This window comes from Xiphias gladius, unplaced genomic scaffold (assembly GCF_016859285.1).
Source record: "Xiphias gladius isolate SHS-SW01 ecotype Sanya breed wild unplaced genomic scaffold, ASM1685928v1 HiC_scaffold_1483, whole genome shotgun sequence".
Classification (NCBI taxonomy): Eukaryota; Metazoa; Chordata; class Actinopteri; order Istiophoriformes; family Xiphiidae; genus Xiphias; species Xiphias gladius.
Genome location: NW_024401814.1, coordinates 10,231 through 31,437, shown reverse-complemented (window position 1 = coordinate 31,437; position 21,207 = coordinate 10,231). Strand labels below are relative to the sequence as shown.

The 21,207-nt window shown below is 40.0% G+C and overlaps 1 protein-coding gene across 1 annotated transcript; it reads right to left on the bottom strand.

The window, feature by feature from the left end:
- Positions 1 to 1,546: 1,546 nt before the first annotated feature.
- On the bottom strand, positions 1,547 to 19,661 carry thap7 (THAP domain containing 7). Its single transcript, XM_040123252.1, has 5 exons — positions 19,443 to 19,661; positions 13,522 to 13,601; positions 8,580 to 8,717; positions 8,332 to 8,442; positions 1,547 to 3,369 (listed from the first exon to the last, which is right to left on the bottom strand). Exons 1-5 carry the CDS (start codon positions 19,506 to 19,508, stop codon positions 1,977 to 1,979), a joined length of 1,788 nt encoding a protein of 595 aa, XP_039979186.1. The 5' UTR covers positions 19,509 to 19,661; the 3' UTR covers positions 1,547 to 1,976.
- Between the last annotated feature and the right edge of the window lie 1,546 nt (positions 19,662 to 21,207).

Here is a 21,207-nt window from a genome sequence, read left to right as displayed (position 1 = left end):
GATGTTCAGACAGTGATTGTAAATCAAATCAGTCTGATTTATTCTTGTTTGTTTGCAACCTGATAAATGACAAAAAAAGAAAAAAGTCCTGTAAATGGACTGCACTTATATAGCGCTTGTCTAGTCTCAACCACTCAATGTGCTTTAAACTACATGCCACATTCACCTATTCACACGTACATTTACACAGCGCTTTTCTATACATACAGTGCTTTCAACACACACACACACACACACACACACACACACACACACACACACACACACACACACACACACACACAGATGATACTTTGGGGGCAATTTGGGGTTCAATATCTTGCCCAAAGACACTTCAACATTTGGAATGGAGGAGCCAGGGATCAAACCACCAAAACTTCAGTTTACTTGACAAACCGCTCTACCTCCTGAGCACCATCGCCCTGTAACATCCTATCAAATGTTCAAATGCAAATAATGAACTAAAACAACTACACTATGGGTCTTCCAGATCAATGCATGCTGTGTAAACCTGTGCAAATTCCAGTTCCATTGCTATGCAAATGATACCCAATTGTATTTGTCAGTGAAGATTAAACTAATCAGTTAGCTAAACTTCAAGCATGCCTTAAGGACATAAAGACCTGGATGATCAGCAACCTTCTGCTGTTAAATTCAGACAAAACTGAAGTTATTGTACTTGGCCTCCAACAACTCAGAAACACTATATCTAATGATATAGTTACTCTAGATGGCATTGCCCTGGCCTCCAGCACCAGTGTTAGGAATCTTAGAGTTCTCTTTGATCAGGATGTCATTTAACTTAAAACAAACTTCAAGGACTGCCTTTTTTCACCTATGTGACATTGTAAACATCAGGCACATCCTTTCTCAAAAAGATGCAGAAAAACTAGTCCATGGATCTTTGTAATTCCTTATTATCAGGCTGTCCCAACAAGTCTTTAAATACTCTCCAGATGATCCAGAATGCTGCAGTGGAAGTATTGTTTAGGAAGAGAGAGATCATATTTCGCCTGTGTTAGCTTCTCTGCATTGGCTCCCTGTGAAAATCAAGAATAGAATTTAAAGTCCTCCTCTTCACCTACAAAGCCCTTAATGGTCAGGCATTATCTTATCTTAAAGAGCTCATAGTACCTATTACCCCAGTAGAACACTGCGCTCCCAGAACGCAGGCTTTCTTGTGGTTCCCAGAGTTTCCAAAAGTAGAATGGGAGGCAGAGCCTTCACTTATCAGGCTCTTCTACTGTGGAACCATCTTCCAGTTTGGGTCTGGGAGGCAGACACCCTCTCCACATGTAAGAGAGGGCCAAACCTTTCCTTTTTGATAGAGCTTATAGTTAGGGCTGGCTCAGGCTTGGCTTGAACCACCCCCTATTTATGCTGAGGAAATAGTGAATTTGTTGGGGACTATTTATAGTGATGGATTAATCCACATTTGGTGCTGTAGCAAGTATTTGGGGCAGAAGGATGGTGTGTGTGAGACTGAGTCAAAATCAATTACAGTGTGTTTGTTGATGGTAATGAAGGAACATGTCACCCATTGCAATAGTGTGGCTCACTGATGTGTTTTTATTTATTTTTGGACAACAATGAAACTGTCACAGAGGAATAGGATATATCACAATACGTATTAGTAGGAGACATTAGCTGTTGGTTTAGCTCTGCTCATACAAATAAATGTTAAATGTTAAAATACCCATTTATCCAGTGATTTACACTCTCTCTACTATGTGACTAAGTGCTGAATATGTCTTTAAAGCTTCTCAAAAAGGTTTGTCGCTCTACAACATAATAATATCTGACTGCTTGCTTAGTTGATTCTTAAGTGGTGTCATATATTCCAGAGGCCAGGCACCCTCTGAAATAAACATTTAGGTCTACACAACATTCAGCATGTTAGCCTCTGTTGGCAGAAAAGATGAATCATTCAGTTATTGAATCCGTAAGAACGTGTTGTGTTCATTCAGAAGATCCTGTCAGTTTATAAATTCGGTGCTCAGCTGAAGGTGAAATCCCTCTAGGTGTTCTTTAAGTTTCTCCCTCACATCTTCTCTCCTTTCCACTAATGTATTGTTGATAACAAAATGCTGGTCACTATGTTCATCTTCGCAGACTTTTTCAACTCTGGGAAGAGCTCCACTATTCTCTGTCATGTATTCCAAGTCTCTTTTAAGATCCAGTCCCGACACCAATATGGTTTTTGCTTCATCAACAACCCCTTCCATCTTGAGAAAGCTTTCTAATCCATCTTCAGCAGGGACAGGCACCAGAATGACCTGTCCCTCAGGACAGTCCTGTATCCAAAACAGCTGCTGCTGCAGGTCCAGTTGATGCTCCTGACCCACAGCTTCAGACTCCCCCTCACACATGTTAGAGAGTAGCAGCTTCTGCTTTGAGCCTAAAAACTGCAAACTCTGCTCATCATTATCAGGCAGAGAAACTCCAGTAGGGATCACATGTTGCAGACGTGGAGTTTGGAGCAGGATTTGGAAATGTGCAACATCTGAGTTACTGGTTTGTACTTTTTTTTCAAATGGTCTTTCTGGCCTGACTAGCTTTGTGTCTTTGGTATTTTCAGCTGTGCCATAAATACTGATTTCAACACTTCTCTGAATCTTCTCTGAGTGCTCATCCTCTGTGGGCTGGACATCTTTGTCAGACTTTGAAAGACTGTGTGCTACCTGACCACCCACCTGAACCTGCTCTCTTCCACAATAAAGACAGTATCCCTTCTCCTTCTTAGAACAGCTGTTGGTGCCTGGAAGAGAATGACCCCCCAACTCCATGTGATCCACACATCTGTCCTTAAAAAACTCTGTATTGTCAGTTTTATCATGAGTCTCACTCTCCTCTTGGTTAGAACCTTCTTTCCCTTGTTTCTTCTCCCCCCCTTGTGACAAGCTCCCCTTGCTGTTACAACCATCTTGTGACACAAGCAGAGTGTGCTTTAGCCGTTTATCACGGAGCCTCAGCACAGTGCTACGCAGTCGGTTTTCCCTCCGCCTAGCTGCATGCAGCTGTCGTAAGGCCTTCTCCAGGCAGGCAATAGCCTGGTCATAACGTCTCCTCCACAACAGGGGGCAGAGCTGAGCGTAGCTGTGCTCCTTTGACAGGTAGAAGCCTGGAGGAGGGGGCAGGCGCTTCATGTAATGTGATGGGGAGAGGGGACGACACTCTGGTGACGGTGAAGGAGCATGTTCTTGCCGAAAGAGCTGCTCCACCCCTGACGACTCTTGAGAAAATTCAGGTATGTATTCAGGAATCTCCTCAGAGACTGCCAATGACCGCTGAACTGTGGGTTCCTCTGAATTCTGACCCTGGTCTGTCTCCTTTTGAGTGTGCTGCTGGTCGCCTGAGCAGGGACTCTTCCTACAGAAAAAAAACAATACATTGACAAAGACTCTCTGTTCAATTAGTTTTTCCTTCACATGGCACAAAACACAAATGGGTGAAAAAACAAAGAACAAAGAACCTGTCCACATTATATTCTTAGTCCTCTTATTAGCACTACAGCTGATGCTGTATTGTACTATGTACTAACATTAGCTATGTACATTAGTTGGTATGTGGCAGCTGTGTAATCACTATAGTTCAGGGATGTCTAGTGTTGTGGCTGTTGGTTACCTGCATAATGTGGTACCATGTGGGCTGTCACAATTATTGTGTGTCCATCATGTGTGGCAAATGTTTGTAACTTGCTGCTACTGAGTATGTTCTTTTTTGTGCCAGCATTGCAAATCCATTTCCCTTTGGTATAATGAAGTTAATCAATCAATCAATTGAATCCAATAAAAAGTATGTTACTCTAGTGCAACTCTATTGGAGGGATGAACAGCATTCCTCTAAAACATCTTCCCTCATTTGGTGTTCTCCATAACCCATAGGTTATCAGTTGGGTTGAGATGTGGAGACTTTGAAGACCATAGCATATGATTCATATCATTGTTATCCTCATCAAAGCATTCAGGGAGGCTTGTGACCTGTGTGGAAGCACCTGCATTCAGTATGTCATTCATCCAAGTTCAGTTTGATACCTGTAAGCATACACAAGTATATGTACATTATACAGTATATGAGCCTACCTCAGGAAAACACAAGGTTTGATTAAATTAATATTGTCATCTCAAGATACAGAGAATTGTATCATCTTGGCATGAAGAGATGCTGTGGTCTTGGCTTACATAACTGCTGATTTGAGCTGATAACATTAGATCCAGGAGAATGCAGTTTTGATCCTTTGATTAGAATGTAGGCTTAAACAGGCAGAACCTGTGTGTTTCTGTTGGAGATAATACCCAAATCAATGTCACTGATTTAAGGCTATGACAGTAGCTGCAGCTTCACACGACTGCACTGTGGTGATCCTGCTGATATTTTTATACACTATATGAGATAGTGTAGTGTCGTTTGTGAAAGATTTTTCAAAAGAACAAATCTTTTGGGTGAATAAACTGAATCACTTCCTTAAACAATCCATGCATTTCTCAGTTCAGTTGAGTTCTGAGTCAGTAGCGAGCAAACGTGCAGGGATACACTCAGTCACTGAGAAAGTGAGGGAGCTGCAAGCAAACATGATTCATTTGCAGGGGAGTGATCATATCCCTCCAAACGTGACAGATGTCGTGAAAGAAACAAGTAGCAATAGAACAAAATATCAGTAATTAATGGCAAACCAGGTCGGTAGTGAACAGGGAGCTAAAGAGTGGAGCTGATGATCTCAGGGTAACAGGCCAAGGGCTGGGCAGGGGTGGAGCGAGGACCTCAGAGGGACAGCTTGGTGGCTGAAGAGCAAGAGAGCTGTGAACCTCAGGAAGATGGCCCAGTGGCCAGACAGACAGGCGGAGCCATTTGGGAGGGCGGCCTGGAGGCAAGGCAGACAATTTGAAGTAGAGACAAAGGATGGGACACTCTGGTGGGCGATGGCGAAAGCAGGCCCTCTCCTGAGGCAGGAGATGGAGGTAGGGACAAGAGCAGGACCGCTTCAAAGGTCGAGCGGGAAGCAGATGGCGAAGGTTGAATCTCCCTGGAGGCAGACCCCGTGGACGGCGACAGCGAAGGCGGGCCCCCGTCAGGACGAAAAGCTGGAAAACAACCAGACAGATGGGGCCTCTCTGGAGGATGGCCCATTCCCAAACCAACCCCTTTTCCCTCACCATAAACAACATACGAATGAGAGTTCTGTCTTTCTATTTCGTAAAGTATTTTAGATCATTCATGCGCACCTTTTTTTCCTCCCTCACGCTGGCTTGACAGTTTCAAACTAAATCACAGAATGTGTGATGTTAAACGCTTTTGCGTGTGACTGACAGAAGTCACTACAATTACACTTAACCTTAAGGCTTATTCAATGAAGTAGACAATAGCGATGGCAATGCAGTTGTTCTTGCTGATACAGCAATGCTGTGACACTTTGTATACTCTTTCGTCTTCTGCAAGCAGCTATCTCATAAACTGTGAAACAGCATAACATCCTTGCACCCAAGCAGGGCATCTATCTGTTGCCATGGTGACTTCTGCTTCTTTGTTCCGGTAGAGTGGCAAGGGAGTCCCATAGTTGGGCTATCCATTTATACTCTCCCCCTTCATTAGAAGTGCCCTCCACAGCTGAGAATGTTACTTGATTTGGAGTGAAACTTGGTGAAGTGGTAGTGGATAGGGCGGGTTTGGGGTTGGGCCTTGGAGGATGGCAGGACTGGAGACTGCAGTGGAGACCAGGGAAGAGACTGGAGGGCTGGTACCAGAAGATTCAGCTGTAGATCGGACCTGAGAGAAGGACAGGCAGACCACTTGAGTGCCGAGCAGGAGGCAGTCAGCTGGAGATCTGGCTAGGAATCAGCAAAGATGACCAAATGATGATCTGGGAGGTCAGGCAGTGTGTCAGCAAGGACCGCCAGCAGGTGAACTTTAGCTCGTGTTGGCAGGAACTGTTGACAGGAGAACTGGAGCTGGTGTTGGCTGAACGGCCAACTCGGGGTCTGGATGGGGGCCCGGCTGGGCATTGATCATGGCACTGGGCATGATCAATCTCTGTGGAGACTTAGCTGCCAAGCTGCACCCCTTCCAAAAGCCAGGTGGGTCACAAAGAAAGGGGACGGCAGAGGATCTTCCAGGGTCAGGATCAGAGAGGAGGCTGGTTAGCTCAGCAGCAGGAATGGGCAGGATGCTAGCCAATTTTAGAGCAGGAACAGGCTGGATGCTAAGCCAACTTGAAAGCAGAAAGAGGCAGGTGGCTAGCTAGCTTGGGTGCATGAACAGGTTGGAGAAGAGCCAACTGGCAGGCAAACTGGAAGCTAGCCAAGTAGGATGCAGACTGGGAGGCACGCCGACTGGGATGCAGAATGGGAGGCACGCCGACTGGGATCCAGACTGGAGGCACACCGACTGGGATCCAGACTGGAGGCACACCGACTGGGATGCTGGCTGGAGGCACGCCGACTGTAAGGCAGGGTGGAGGCTAGCCAACTGGAAGGCAGGGTGGAGGCTAACAGGCCAAGAACTAGCGGGCCAGTAGGCAGGCTGGATGCTAACAGGCTGAATGCTAAGAGGGAGAGAGCTAGCCAACTTGGAAGCAGGCTGGGAAACAGGTTGGTGGCTAGCGGGCCTGGAGCTAGTTGATTTGGATGCAGTCTGGAGGCCTGGTTGCTAGAAGATTGGAGGCTAACATGCTGGATGCTAGCTGACTGGGAGCCATGAGGCTTTACTGGACAGGTGAGTGAGGTGACAGTCTCAGGAAAAACAGGACATGGACCAGGGTTGCAGTGGAATTTTCACCTGAAAAAGGCTGTCCTGCTTGATAAGTTTAGGATCATGCCTCAAAAGAGGCAACAACTTAATGAAGGCAAATTCCACGTCAAGAAATGTGTCCTTAGACACGTTAAAGCCCTCACCGGTAAATGGCCAGCTACGATGGAGCTGGTCAGCTGTGTCCATGTTTTGGTAAGTTCATACAGTCACAATCACAGGCAGTAAGGACCCAAATGCAGACACACACAAAGGCAGGTTGGTGCAGTGAGGATACTTTAATGATATAAACAGGCTTACAGGCAGATGAGTCCGAACAGAAAACAAAAACTCCAAGCAGGTTGCAGGCACAAAGAAAGCACTGGGGAATAAACGCAGCAACATAACAGACAAACTGACTAAGAGTGAAGGGAACACAAACTAAATACACAAGGAAGGCAAGAGTAAGGGGGAACAGGTAAAACTAATCAGGGCTGGGCAGGCAATAAAACAGGTGGGAAACACACAAGGGTAGGAAGTAAAACAACAATAGACACAAAGAAAGGTAATTTAATAATAAATAAGACAGGAAACACTAAACAGAGTCCAGACAAGAAGCCACAAGAAGGGGCAGATCATGACTCTTACTATACAGTGAAGATGAGCCCTGAGTGATAGTCAGTGGCTCAACCAGCAGAATCAGGCCCAGGAAGTTCAAGAGTCATTTTGAACCATGAATCAGTTAATAAGACTTGAAAGTCATTAAAAAACAGTGTTCATCTCCGATATTCAGTGAGGAAATTTTTAAAATATCAAGAATTATAAACAGATTTTGCTGTGTTTTCCAAAGTGACAGCACTTTGGTTCTGAAAGAGAGGGATTATGAGGAATATACACCCCTCTGCCGTGTTTCAGTTCAGTGAGTGGAACTATTCTGTCGGAGCTCTGGTCAAGCACTCAATGATTCAGGTGTACGAATCTTTTGAATGAACTGATTACAGTGAGTAAGGACACTGAAAACAACTGTTTTGCACATCACTAATAATCTGAGGTACACTGCATGGTGCTAGCGATATTTAGGGATAACTGTGTGTACTAAATCTACCAAAACTAACTTTGTTCCATGTCATATCTATAATATATACAGCATTTACCCAAACCTTTTCGTGGTTTCAGTGTTTCATGGTGCTACTCTAATACTGCTCTTCTAACAGTAGTTATGTTGACAGTCAGGTAACAGAGCAGAGGCTACCTCCTTCTGTTTTGCAGATTGTCTTTACATGTAAATGCAAAAAACAAGTCGGTACTGCCTTAACTGTGAACAGAACAATAGACAACAATGTTGTCCAACTGCGGAAGTCTTTAAGTCTCAACGTGGCTTTAAAAAAACGGATAATTCCTGTAATAAGTTTCCTTTTTTTTTTTTTTGTCTATAATTGTATATAACAAATGATGTAAAATCATTTGTCAGTACAAGCTCAAAATCTTTTATCTCCTGAGAAAGCACACAAGTGAGGCTTCTGAACTGCTGACAAAAGGTTAGTGGGTGGTACTTCCAGACTGTGCTCATTAGCAATGAAAAAAATCTGACTTTATATTAGTTACGTTTACCTGACAGAAATGTCTTCTTGATTCTGCGGTGTTCCTGCTCTTTTGCATTTGATTCTCGAAGAGGAATTAAATACTGTAGGAAATGCATCTTCCTTTAGTCTTCTGATCCCACTGTGAGTGAAATAGCCAAAGACATTTTAGGATGCTATCTAAACACTGTCAGCAGTAGACGTATATTTTGCACCACTGGTCAAATAAAAGAAAATTGAGAGTTAAACAATTGACATGTCCTGACAGAGTTTACAGACCTGCATCCGGTCAGCTCAAAGCTGTCTGGGGTGAAGTGTTTGGAACAAAAGTAGACAAAGTCAGTCTGAGGAACCCAGGAGTCTGCACGGTGGGAGTTGGTGATCCAAAGGCTCCTCCGACTTGATCCTTTTGGTAATCTAGCCGACACAATAACTAATTATTATTGATCAAAGTAACAACATTCTTTCATCAAATCTGTCACTTCAAAACTTAACTTCAAGTTAAATAAGTAGTCATTTAAGAACATCATAAAAAACTACAAAGAACATCCGAGACAGGCATTAAATACAACATGCATCGTGTTATGTTATATGTGTATTTGTGTGTGAGCATGCTCTTCTGTGAGCATGTTTGCAGTGGTGTCCTATCGAGTTCACCAACAAGCCCATTCCCAAGTCTGATCTATATAGCAGCAACACCTTCTTAGGCCACCTTTTAAAGATGGGAGCTTAAAGTACTAGCTGCATGTTTCTAAGTTCTGATGAAAAGGATTTTCCAGAAAAAAGTAAATATGATGATTTTGTTTGACTTCTTATATACAGTGGCATGAAAAAGTTTGGGCACTTCTGGTCAAAACTTCTGTTACTGTGAATAGTTAAGTAAGTAGAAGATTAACTGCTCTCCAAAAGGCATGAAGTTAATGATGACACATTTCTTTAACATTTTAAGCAAGATTACTTTTTCATTCCCAGCTTGCGCCACTTGAGATAGTCCAATGGGGATTTTGAGGTGTGTTTAGGATCATTATCCTGTTGAAGAAGCCATCCTCTTTTCATCTGCAGCTCTTTTACAGACGGTGTAATGTTTGCTCCCAGAATTTGCTGGTATTTAATAGAATCCATTCTTCTGTCTACCGGTAAAATGTTCACGTGTCACTGGCTGCAACACAAGCCCAAAGCATGATCGATCCACCCCTGTGCTCAACAGTTGGATAGGTGTTCTTTTCAATGAAATTCTGCACCCTTTTTTCTCCAAACATACTCTTTGGTAATTGTTGCCAAAAAGTTCTATTTTAATTTAATCAGTCCACAGGACCGGTTTCCAAAATGCATCAGGCTTGTTTAGATGTTCCTTTGCAAACTTCTGACGCTAAACTTTGTGGTGAGGACGGAGGAAAGATCTTCTTCTGATGACTCTACCCTGAAGGTTTTATTTATGCAGGTGTCGCTGCACAGTAGAACAGTACACCACCACTCCAGAGTCTGCTAAATACTGAAAGTCTTTTGCAGTTAAATGGGGGTTTTAATTTGCCTTTCTAGCAATTGTACAAGTAGTTCTCTCTGAAAGTATTTTTAGTCTTCCAAACCTCTACTTGACCTCCGCCGTTCCTGTTATCTGCCATTTCTTAATTATATACGAAGCTTCCTGAAAAAGTTTTTCCTTCTCCTTATAGCCTTTTCCTGCTTTGTGAGCATCAATAATTTTAATTTTCAGAGTGCTAAGCAGCTGCTTAGAGGAGCCCATGGCTGCTGATTGTTGGGACAAGGTGTGAGGTGTCAGAGTATTTAAATTTATGAAATTTTTAAAATAAATTTATGAAATTTGCCTATCTTGGCCTTTCCTAATGATGACTGTGAACAAGGCATAGCCCTAACCAGCTAATTTAAGTGCCCTAAAGTTTGTCTGGATCTCCTTCCCTTTTTTCACTCTAAAATTGTACAAAACAAATATAAATGTTTTATAGGCCAACTTTTACAATTAAATAAGTTGAAAAGGAGAGGTCCAAGGATGGACTTGAGAACTGCGTCAGACAGACCCACTCAATTTTTCATTCCAACCACCAAGATCAAATTATCCATTGTATCAAATGCTGATCTGAGGTCAAGAACACTAGAAAAGACATATTTTTATTGTCACTGTTGGTCCTTATGTCACTGACAACTTTTAGAAGCGTATCTTCTGTACTATGAGAAGTGCGGAATCCAGCGTGGAATTTATCAAACATGCTATTATCTGTAAGGTAGCTATCAATTGTTGATAAACGACCTTCTCAATACTTTTACTCAGGAAGATGACGTTGGGGATTTTCCTAGTTTATAAATGTGTTTGGGTCCAACCTATTCTATTTTGAAAGTGGTATAATAGCAGACATTTTCAGGCACAAGAGAAAAATTCCAGTCTGAAGTGAGAAAATTCACTATTGTCAATATGTCTTCTGTTAAAAAATTGAAAACAGATTGAAAAAAGGATGTCAGAAGTGGATCAAGATGGCCGGTGGAGTCCTCAAGTTGGCGTACAATATCAGCAAGATCCCCAAAATCTTAATAGAGAACTGCCTGAGACAGTTTCCATGCGAATTTGGAGCTATGTCACTATTAACAGCAAAAGCGGTATTTATAGTATTGAGCCTAATGAAAAATGCAAATTCATAACATTTGTCAACCGAAAATACGTCACAGAAAAACATGAGAGGAGAGGCTAATAAGTTTGTCAGTGGTAGAGAACATGTCTTGCATCGTTTTTGTGGTTGTTGATAAGATTTGGAGAATTTTTTTCTTTTCAACTTTTCAGGGGTCATATTTGAGTTTCTTTATAATTTCAGTATTTCACCACAGTGCTTTAAATTTGCCAGAGAGTCGACAATAGTTCTTAGAGTTGCGCATTATTGATACTATCTGAGTGTAGTGAATTAAAGCACTCAGCCATTGTGAGGGAACTTCACTCACTCCCTAACCAATCAGGTGAAAGCACATGTATTGATTAGGTAAGTTTAATATTTGTTTTTTCTTATGCAACATGTATTCACCTAAAATTAGGATCCAATTAAGAAGATTAATACATAATATCTACTTGATTTAGTATGTTTTCAGCCAAGTATTTGTCTCCTTGGTTTCTTGTTTGCTCTATTTTCTAAACATTGTTTTTTATCTGAACTCGACTTCCTGGTTGAGGATGGTGCTCTCGTGTCCACACATGAACACCCATTGCTCCAACAGCAGCTCCACCATTTCTAGCCTCAATGTTCTTTTATGTCATAGTTACTGTGCATTGTAAAGCCTAATGGAAAAGTTAATTTTACCTCCTTGTTTTACCAGCTCTGTATTTTTATTACTGGGACTCCACTACAGTAGCTTTGTATGATTCACATTTCATAAAAGTCCTTATGTATCTCAAACTGCCTGTTATGCATCCCTTCATTTGAGCCTCTGACTGAAACAGGCAATATTGCCTCGGGCCTTTAAAAGCCCACTTTCTTCTAATTAGGCAAATATCCTGTGGGAAGGTTCGGAAAGCAAACTGTAAAACTAAGCAACTAGTAACTAAAATTAAATAACATAACATCATTTATTGGAAATGGCAACTTCTCTATCTGCAAATATTCAATCCTGAATCAGATCCGGAATATCAGGGTGGACAGCATAAACATCTCCAGCAACAAAGATTACAGCAGGACGTCTCTGTTTGGTAAATATTACGCCCATTACCTGCTTATTGTGTGAAAAAACAGTGGATTTAGTCTTTCAATCATAATCCGTATATAAAAATGTTTCTATACATGCCACTGTTAATAGTTGAACATGTAGAAAATATGCTAAAACTTATGTGGAAAACATCTGCTGCCAGGAAATACAAAAGCTAACATTGCTAGTAAAATGTTATTCTGCTGTCACCAAACAACTGTACAGTAAATCGACACTGTTATTTGTATGCTGGAGTACATTAAAAGCTTATAATACTATTCAAATAGACTGTTTAGGGAGAACGAGCTGTGTTTGGAGCAGAAGACCCTATAAAGAAATCTGTGACAAAATGAAGCAGGAAGTAGAAAAAACTGTTGGTAAAACCTAGCGTTCAGAGCCGTCTGACACCTGAGCTTTTGTCTCATTACTTTTACATACGTTTACCTCGTTATTTGAAAGTCATGACTAACCATGTTTCAGTAATGAAAAGAACATCAGGTGTGTTGTCCTCCATGAATTTGAGGATCATAAATGACATACAGGATTGTGTTTGTAAGGTGGTACATGTTGGGCTGTTACAATGAGTGAAATCAAATGCACAGGCAGAACTGACCACTGGTACTTTGTTTTGGAGCTGTCATTCACTGACAAAGGGATGCACATGTGGTGAAGACAGTATAGGATGCTGCTCATCAGAAAGCATGATCCTTTCACATTGAGGTACAGGCCATCGTTTGTAAAAAGTTCTGTGCAATTCCAAAAGAGATCGTATTATATTGGGAGTCCAGCAAGAGGATGGCTGAAGGGGTATTACTTGATGCCACAAAATGATATCTGAGACGGCAGACTTTATAACAAAAATCTTCTGCTGCTGTGTGATAATTCTTTTTCGCCAATTATTTGAAAGCATTACGATATCTTCTTTGAAATCAGTAATCTCTGTTAGTTCTTTTGAGCAGCAGGCTTTCCTCACTGGGCACATTGGCAGTGTTAATTCAGTGATGTTATCTATACTAAATACAAGCCAGGCTCTGCTAGCAGGAGACCAGTCTTGTTTTAATGTTCAGTTTTTGTTGAACCTGTTTCAGATCTCAGAGAACAGAACTCCAGAACTGTTCTATGACTGAAACAGTACAAATCTTAGTGGATGCAATATTCTCAATTTAAACTGCTGAAAACAGAAGAAGCAGCCAGTCTGAAAGTAAACACCGACTGACAACCTGGAAGTTACACCAGTAATAATACAGCTATGGAGTTGTTGCTATCATCTGACCGATTAGTTATTGATGCATCATTTCAGCACATTTTGAAAGCTCAAACATTAAAATCACCAGCTGCTTTTATTACAAAAAAGTCAGTCAGTCAACAAAACTGACATTCTGCAGGAAACATTGCTGTCAAAGTAGTGTATTTTTTTGGTTGTGGTTACCGCCCTTTAAAATAGTAGATATGACAGAGATAGAAAAACAGAAATCAATCTGCTTTTAAAACTTACGATTTTCCCTATCCCTGATGTTCTACAAAATGTGCAAATGCTCACTTGTGAAAGGTGATACCAGCATTACGAGTTTCACGGTTGTCCCGAGATTTGCAACCACCTGCTGAGCAATGTCTTGGCATCTGAAATTTGACACAGTGAGGAGAGAAAAAGAAGTGAGTTCTGCATTTTGTATCAATAACAGTATTATTAACTCTTGTAGTTAATTCATCTATGGGAAGAATTTAATCTGAAAAGAGAACCACAAACACAAAACATCCTTTTGAAAAGTTAGACTTCAATAGGTTTAAACATTACATGTCATGTCACTTTTTCAATACTTGTAACTGTATTTTTACCAAGCGGTACAATGACAAACATTTGTTCAGCAGCTGCGACCCAACACTCGTGTCCAAACTTCTGACTTAATGAACATAGTTGTTGCTGATCAATCACAATTACTGCTGAGATTAAAAGCTGCTTCACACATCAGTAAAGAATGTCTTAGGATGTGAGACCAGGGGCCAAGGTACATTCAAGTCATTTTTTGTGAGGCTAGTGTAAACATATGAAATTATATAAAATAAATGTTTGATATTTATATATGACCCACTGATTGGATATTTGTGCAAGAGTTCTTTAAATTATGCTTGTAAAAATTTTTTTTTCTCATTTTCCTTAGAACAAGGATATATATATATATTAATGTGATTAGATACACTCCCTTGCCACTTTATTAGGTACACCAAAACAATCCAGTGCAAGAGATCTGCTATAATGTATTCCAGTTCAACACCACTGCAAGCTGAACATTATTAATTTTGTAAGAGCAGAATTTGAGTCTGAGCTGTTGTATTGGACTGCATTAGAGTTTACAAGTGTACCTAATAAAGTGTCCACCTTTCCGTGGGTATTTACCTGAGGAAGACCTGTAGTTGGTTGAAATGCGGCTGATAATTAAAGGAAGTTGTGATTCCAGTGTGCAGCTATTGCAGTCTGAGTGACAAAATGTGGCCATTTATAAAGTACTTGCTTGCTAGTTGATTTTATAGGTATAAACAGGAAACATCTGAACAGAGAGTGACATGACATGCTACAAATGTTACCAGCTTTCCTGAACTTGGGATGTTGAGTTTATGTAGTATGCACCTTAACCCTGAGGATACTAGGACACCCCAAGCACCTTCCATTTTACAGGTTGACAGTGGAGGCAGAGTACCAGACTCCTTTGTTTTGTTTGCTGAGGCAGCACATCAGTCAGTCTGTTTTAAGTCATATCAGTGCCTAACTTTGAAACTTGTACTTTTGAAAAATGTTTTTCTGGAAAACCTCTTTTTTTTTTTCAAGTTATGGATGTTAAGTACAAATGTGAGAATTCAAGGTAAACTTTTGGTCGATGACAGGTTTTGATAATTGGTGTACAAAATCATCTGTTGGTACATTTCAACATTCCGCCATAGTCGACACTCACCCCATGATGTGTTATGAGCTTTTCACCCCCCAAACCACACCACCCTAACTATCTTGCCTCTTTCGTTTGTCATTAACCCAATAAAACCTATGTTCTTACAAGGACTGTCACAATTTCCTCCTCATCTCTACAACAATCCATTCATATTTACTGTCTGTAGTATTTCAGAGCCCAAAAAAAGTCCCAAAAGATAGTTCTTAACTTGTGCACAAGAAAATAACTTGTATACACAAATTATTATCTTGTTCAATATCTTTTTTCTGTTCTTCAGGGGCTCTGTACTACTTACCTCATAACTATAGAAGATATATCATTATCTTCAATCAAAGTTTCTAATCCTCCCTGTTTGCCCACAACAACATACAAATAGTTTAAAATACAAATTTGGTCTCATCTTGCAAACTCATACTTAAGGTTGCAATTTAAAAATTATTTTCATAACCAATTATCTGCTATTTTCTCAATTATTAAATTGTTATGAATATAAAATGTCAGAAAATAATTCAAAATTCCCATCAATTTCTAGAGTCTAAGACCACATCTTCAAATGTCTTCTCTTGTCCAACCAACAGTCCAAAAAAACAAAGATACTTAGTCTACAATGAGGAAAGCAGCAAATACTCAGTTTGGAGAAGCTGGAACAGGCAAATGTTTGGCTTTTTTACTTGAAAACTGAGCCAAATAATTCATCCATTATCAAAAATCAATGTAATTTATTTCTATGTTTATTTACTAATTGATTAATTGCTTAATGATTTCAGCTCTACTTGGATTGGCTTACATGGCTTGATAACTTATCAATAAACATTATCAATCTCTGTCCATTAGCAAATACACTTCTAGCATTTCAGTGTAAAAGCATGAGCAGTGGACACTGAGATTTTTCGTCACAAGTCAATGCCAGGTCAGTCCACAGATATCCATTTGATCAACTGCTACTAGTAGTATTTGGATTCTCTGTTTTTGATATAGTCTCTATTGTAGCACTTACTGCCTCTGCTATGAAAGAGAGTGGCCTCCTTCAAGTCAACCTGACATTTCGATCTTTGGACTGCCCTGATTCTTTATTTGGCTGCATTTCTCTTTCCTGATTCAATACTATATGTTAACAGTCTCTGCAAACACGATTTCTCTACTCTAACCTCACCTTTTGTATCGCTATTTCCTTCTTTATCACTTCACATCCTCCATTAAACACAATGATTGCTGCCACAGTTCCAGGGTTTAGATGTCCCCACTGCTCAACCAAACAGAAGTTTGAAAACAATTATTTTCACAGGACACTTTGAAGAAACTTAGAAATCTCGAATTCCTAACTCCATCCTTGCTCATCCTCCAGAGCCTCCTGGAGTGTATTTGTACTGGTCATTTTCTCACAACCCGAATACAGGGTTTTCCAAAGGTTTCTGGAGGGCTTAGGCGCTGTGATGGCTTGGGAGGGTGTTTGTTCGGGGCATTGCAAATTGTCAAAATATGCATTTTCACATCATTTTGGACCATTATCATTACAATATTTAGAAACACAACATAGGTTGATGTTTTTCACAGTACACTCAGACATTAGCAAGAAGAAAAGCCAAACAATTATGCGTACTGATGAAGTAAGTGCTGTGTCCTGAAGTAATCTTTCACATTTTTGTGAAAGTCACAATGTGCACCAAACAAAATCACATTGGTAAAACAACACTTATAGTGAATGGATTTTAAGTGCAATTTTCTCATCCTTACAAAGCCATTTGACAGTGTAACTACATTTGACTGCTTACCAAAATTTTTTTCGGTTGGACATCTGTAGACAGCTCACTTTCCCAGTTGGCACTAGCAACTGACTAAAATACTATAGCAAGTTGATTCTTCTCTCATTCTCATTCCTCTCGCATAATTATTCTCTCTGATAGTTCACAGTTCACAAAAGTCTTTTTGAGCTCATCATTTGTGACAGACATAAATCTTGGCTGTCTGACAGAGTTTCTCCCTGGTTCATAGTTGGACTGGCCATCAGGAGTACCTGGACAAATCCCAGTGAGCTGGTGGATAATAAAAATATCCATTAACTTTTTACCGGCCCTGTCACTCTCTTTACCAGCCATCTCTGTGTGCCTGTCATTCAGGGTGTGCGAGATGCCAAGCTATCACATTATACATTTATTTCCTGTGTGGCAGCAGATCATGTTACACAAGCCTTCAGAAACTCCTGCAGGTTAAACTAACGTAACACTTTTAAGGCTGATTAACAACTCACTATAGACTGACTCAAAAACACTCACTAGCCTAGCAACATAAGAGGGGTACAAATAACCCATAATGCAACACTCTGTTAAAGACCATAGTTACACTGGTACTCTCTCCATTCAAAAAGAATATCTCTTGTAATGAAGGAACATGAAATAGTTCTTGAAATATTTCCCCACTGGCCGTTGCTCTTTCAAATTGAAGAGCGCCTCTGTCGCTACATGTACCAACTTTTCAGACCCCTTTAGTTTGTTTTTTTTGTTTTGTTTTTTTTTTCCCCCAAAAAAGCCCCTAGCAACAAATCTTAGCATCTTTTCACACTTATCTATTTGTCTCATTCAGCGGACCAGATGATATCTGACATAGACATGAATGAGCTTCTAACTTTCTCTCTGAGTGATCATTTTACAGATTAATATAGCTGAAATCACAGCACAGCCATGGTCTTTAACTGATGTGTCTGGTGATGTTGTCAGATGACGTCATGGTTATAAAAATCAGGATTTTAGCAGTGAAGAGCAGCAGCTTGGAAATGGCTTGGAAGTGACTGCTGGTTAACATGTAGTCTTGATGGGCCACGAATCGGTCACTGCTTCATACTTTTTCTGTTGTCTGACAACAGAAACAGAATAACATGTAAATGAGAACAGCTATACAGGGAATTCAGATGTATTAATTAAATTACTGTACATGTGAACACAGAGAGTAGGAGAGACGCAAGCAGACAAAGGCCTGAAACTGGCTGACCATAGGCAGAATGCAAATAAGACACAATGACATTATGAATATGCTAATTAGCATATTACACCATCTATCGACATTTACTGACTTTTCCAGCAGGCTTTAGCTACTTTCCATTGAAAGTAATTGCTTACAGCGGTTCCACAACAGTTTTCAAATAAGTCCTCAATTTCGCAAAGACCATACGCGGTCCATCCATACCAGGTTTTGACCTAGTTTTGTTGTTTCTGCTCATTCAGTTTAGGTGCTGCGCATAAGTACTACAGTGGTAGAGAAAACCCTTTGACATTCACTACATAGCCTGCCCAGAACCCTGACTTCAAACCCATCCAACACCTTTGGGATGAACTGGAACGTCGCCAGACCTTATCACCCAAAATCAATGTTGGACCTCACTTATGTTTTGGTGTCTGATTGGGAGCAAATCCCTGCAGCATGTTCAACAAGGTGGTGGAAAGACTGAAACCAGGAAAGAAGAGGCTGTTAGAGCAACACTTTAATGCCCATAGTTTCAGAATGACATGATAATTAAATATGGGTTTCACCATGTATCAAATCTTCTGCTACGATCACAGAGCTGCAAGGTTCAGTCATTATTTGATTAGTCATTCAAAAGAAAATTAATCTATTTTGATAATAAATTAATAATTTCATTTTTAAAAGGAAAAATGACAAACATTTTTGGTAGTTTCAGATTCTCAAATGTGAAGATTTGCTGAATTTTTCTTTTTCGTGTATGATTGTTGATGAAATACTGTTTCTTTGGAATTTGGACTGCTGGTGGGACACACAAAGTGACGTGAAGACTTCACTTTGGTGGTCATTTTACATTTTATGGACTAAATGACTCATCAATTAATGAAGAAAATATTTGGCTTATTAATCGATCATAAAAATAATGGTATGCAGCAGTTCAATGACTGCGGGTTTTTATCATGTAAATCATTAATTTACTTCTTCACAGTCAAAATGCCAATTTACAAACAAACTTCCTTTGCTGTATTTTTTGAAGGAAAAGGAGCATTATGTGGCCACTATCTAATCCTCCTTAAATAAGAAAGCTGTTAAAAATCAAATCCGTAATATTTATCTAATATTTATTGCATCTTTATCTAGAATCCCACTAGAATTTGATGTCTTTGTTTTGAGTTAGATTGTAGTTAGTGCTCGATTTCTGTAGTAAAATCAAGTTTGACATTTTACTGCGTCCTTAAATTTCGACATTACGGCATGCTGAGTTAACGCCGAGGAAAACGGCTCAGAAACAGACTGGACGTAAATGTTTAAACGTTGTTGTAGCTGATTTCCAAGTTTCCGTGATCCCGGAGCCTACTAGTTTTCTGAATATTAGACAACTAACGTTAGCAGCTGATGCGCATTCGCCTCAGAGAGAAAATGTCATAGGACATTGAACACTTTGCGTCTGCCACGTTGTTTTCCTACTCCTAACTAACTTTATCATGCCAATTTGGGTCTCTTAACAAGCTAACCCGTTAGAAACATAGAGTAAATGATGATTTATAAATACTAAAAATATTACCCCTGCACTGCAGATTTCGACCTCACGAAGATGGCTGATCTTTTCTTCACACACCTTCTTCCTCATTTCTTCGTCTTCTTCTTCTTCTTCTTCTTCTTCTTCTTCTTCTTCTACTAATTGCTAATTAGGAGAAGAAATGCAACGGGAGGAGCACTATCGCCACCTGCTGCAGAATTCTCACGCCCAGATTACCAGTGCTGTGTCTTGTAGATGAGTACATGCTTCAAAACAAAGTTTCCACAGCTAGTTGTGAAAGATGTTTTTAGGTCCATGTGTTGAGTCCTTTTCTGTTCCAGTTTGTTCCTTAATGACTGCTTTGATTTGCATATTTAGGACCAACAAAGATGACATGGTCCACAGGCTTCGTTTGATAGCAGGCATCATTTTCCACCTGGATGCTTTCCCATGAGGTGTCAAGAAGAAAAAAGTTCAGTGTGTCCCAGTCTGACCCTACAGATCAGACACTCTTCTTCCCTGAGAAAATTTTTTTGTAGGGTATAAATCTTTATGACCCAGTAATTGTTTCCTTCTTAGATGAAGAGGTACTTCATCGTCTTCTACCTGACAGCATAGTTGAATTGACTGCACCACAACATAACTGTAACAGTTGACTCTGAATTCTGTCTAACCTTTTGAGGGATGTATACCTAGTTGATTTAAATACAAGAAAACCTTAATCTAGAACAGATCTAATAAAATCAATACATTTTTTTTTTAAACGCAGGTCTATCGGCTCTCCCAACCGTGGCTGTCAAGTATTTCATAAAATTCAAAACTTGTCTTGTGTTTAGCCAATGTGATTTTTCTATGTGGCCAACAAATCATACTCCCACTTACCAATATCTGGAACAACTTGATTTTATATGTATAATTTTTCATAAATTAGAATAGGACTAATTACACTGCCTTGAAGGAGTTCCATTTTCTTTCTACACCTACCAAATAAGAAATCCTTTAACCAATTATATACTTTACTGACAAAACACATTGTTATGCCCCACCCTTTGCACGGCCCTACATCACTGACCCAAATCAACCACAGAAAACACCTTTAAAAAAAACAAATAGATGGAATTTATTAACATAGATATAGAGAACAACCAGGACACTAAAGCAAGACCACAAAAGACACAACATCATAACACAGCAGCAACACAAAATAAAATCCCAGGCTTAGAGGTAGCAAGAGCAACAGTACTCAAGCTAGAAACCTCTCCCTTCTGATGCTGGCACAGGAGCTTTCAAGTACTCCATTCCCAGGCCAGGTGCACCTCATTGATGACTGATTATGTATCACCTGGGGGGAGTTTCAGAGAAGACAGGAGAGGACAAGGGACAAACAGAGCACCAGGAAAACATACAGCTGTAATTTTACATCATCCTATGTTTTATACCATTGCATATCCTTTCATTAAATGACTTTCCTCCCACATCACTATCAATTGACTTTTAATTTGATCTCCACTCAGGGTCTTCATCTGTCTGTTCCAACTCCTGCCCTCTGGTAGGTGCTACACAACACAGTATGCCAAAATAGCCACAAGAACAGGTTCTTCCCACATACCATCACCCTGATAAACAGTTAGTTAATCTAACAGTTAGTCAGTCATGTAATATCTTGGGTATACATAATAGTCACATTTTTATAATTTTTTATCTTTTACTTAACTACATATATGTGTATATATATTTTAAATTTTATTTTATTTTATTCCTCTAATTATTTCTTTCTTTTTTCACCCACTGTCTTGTACATAATAGTCAT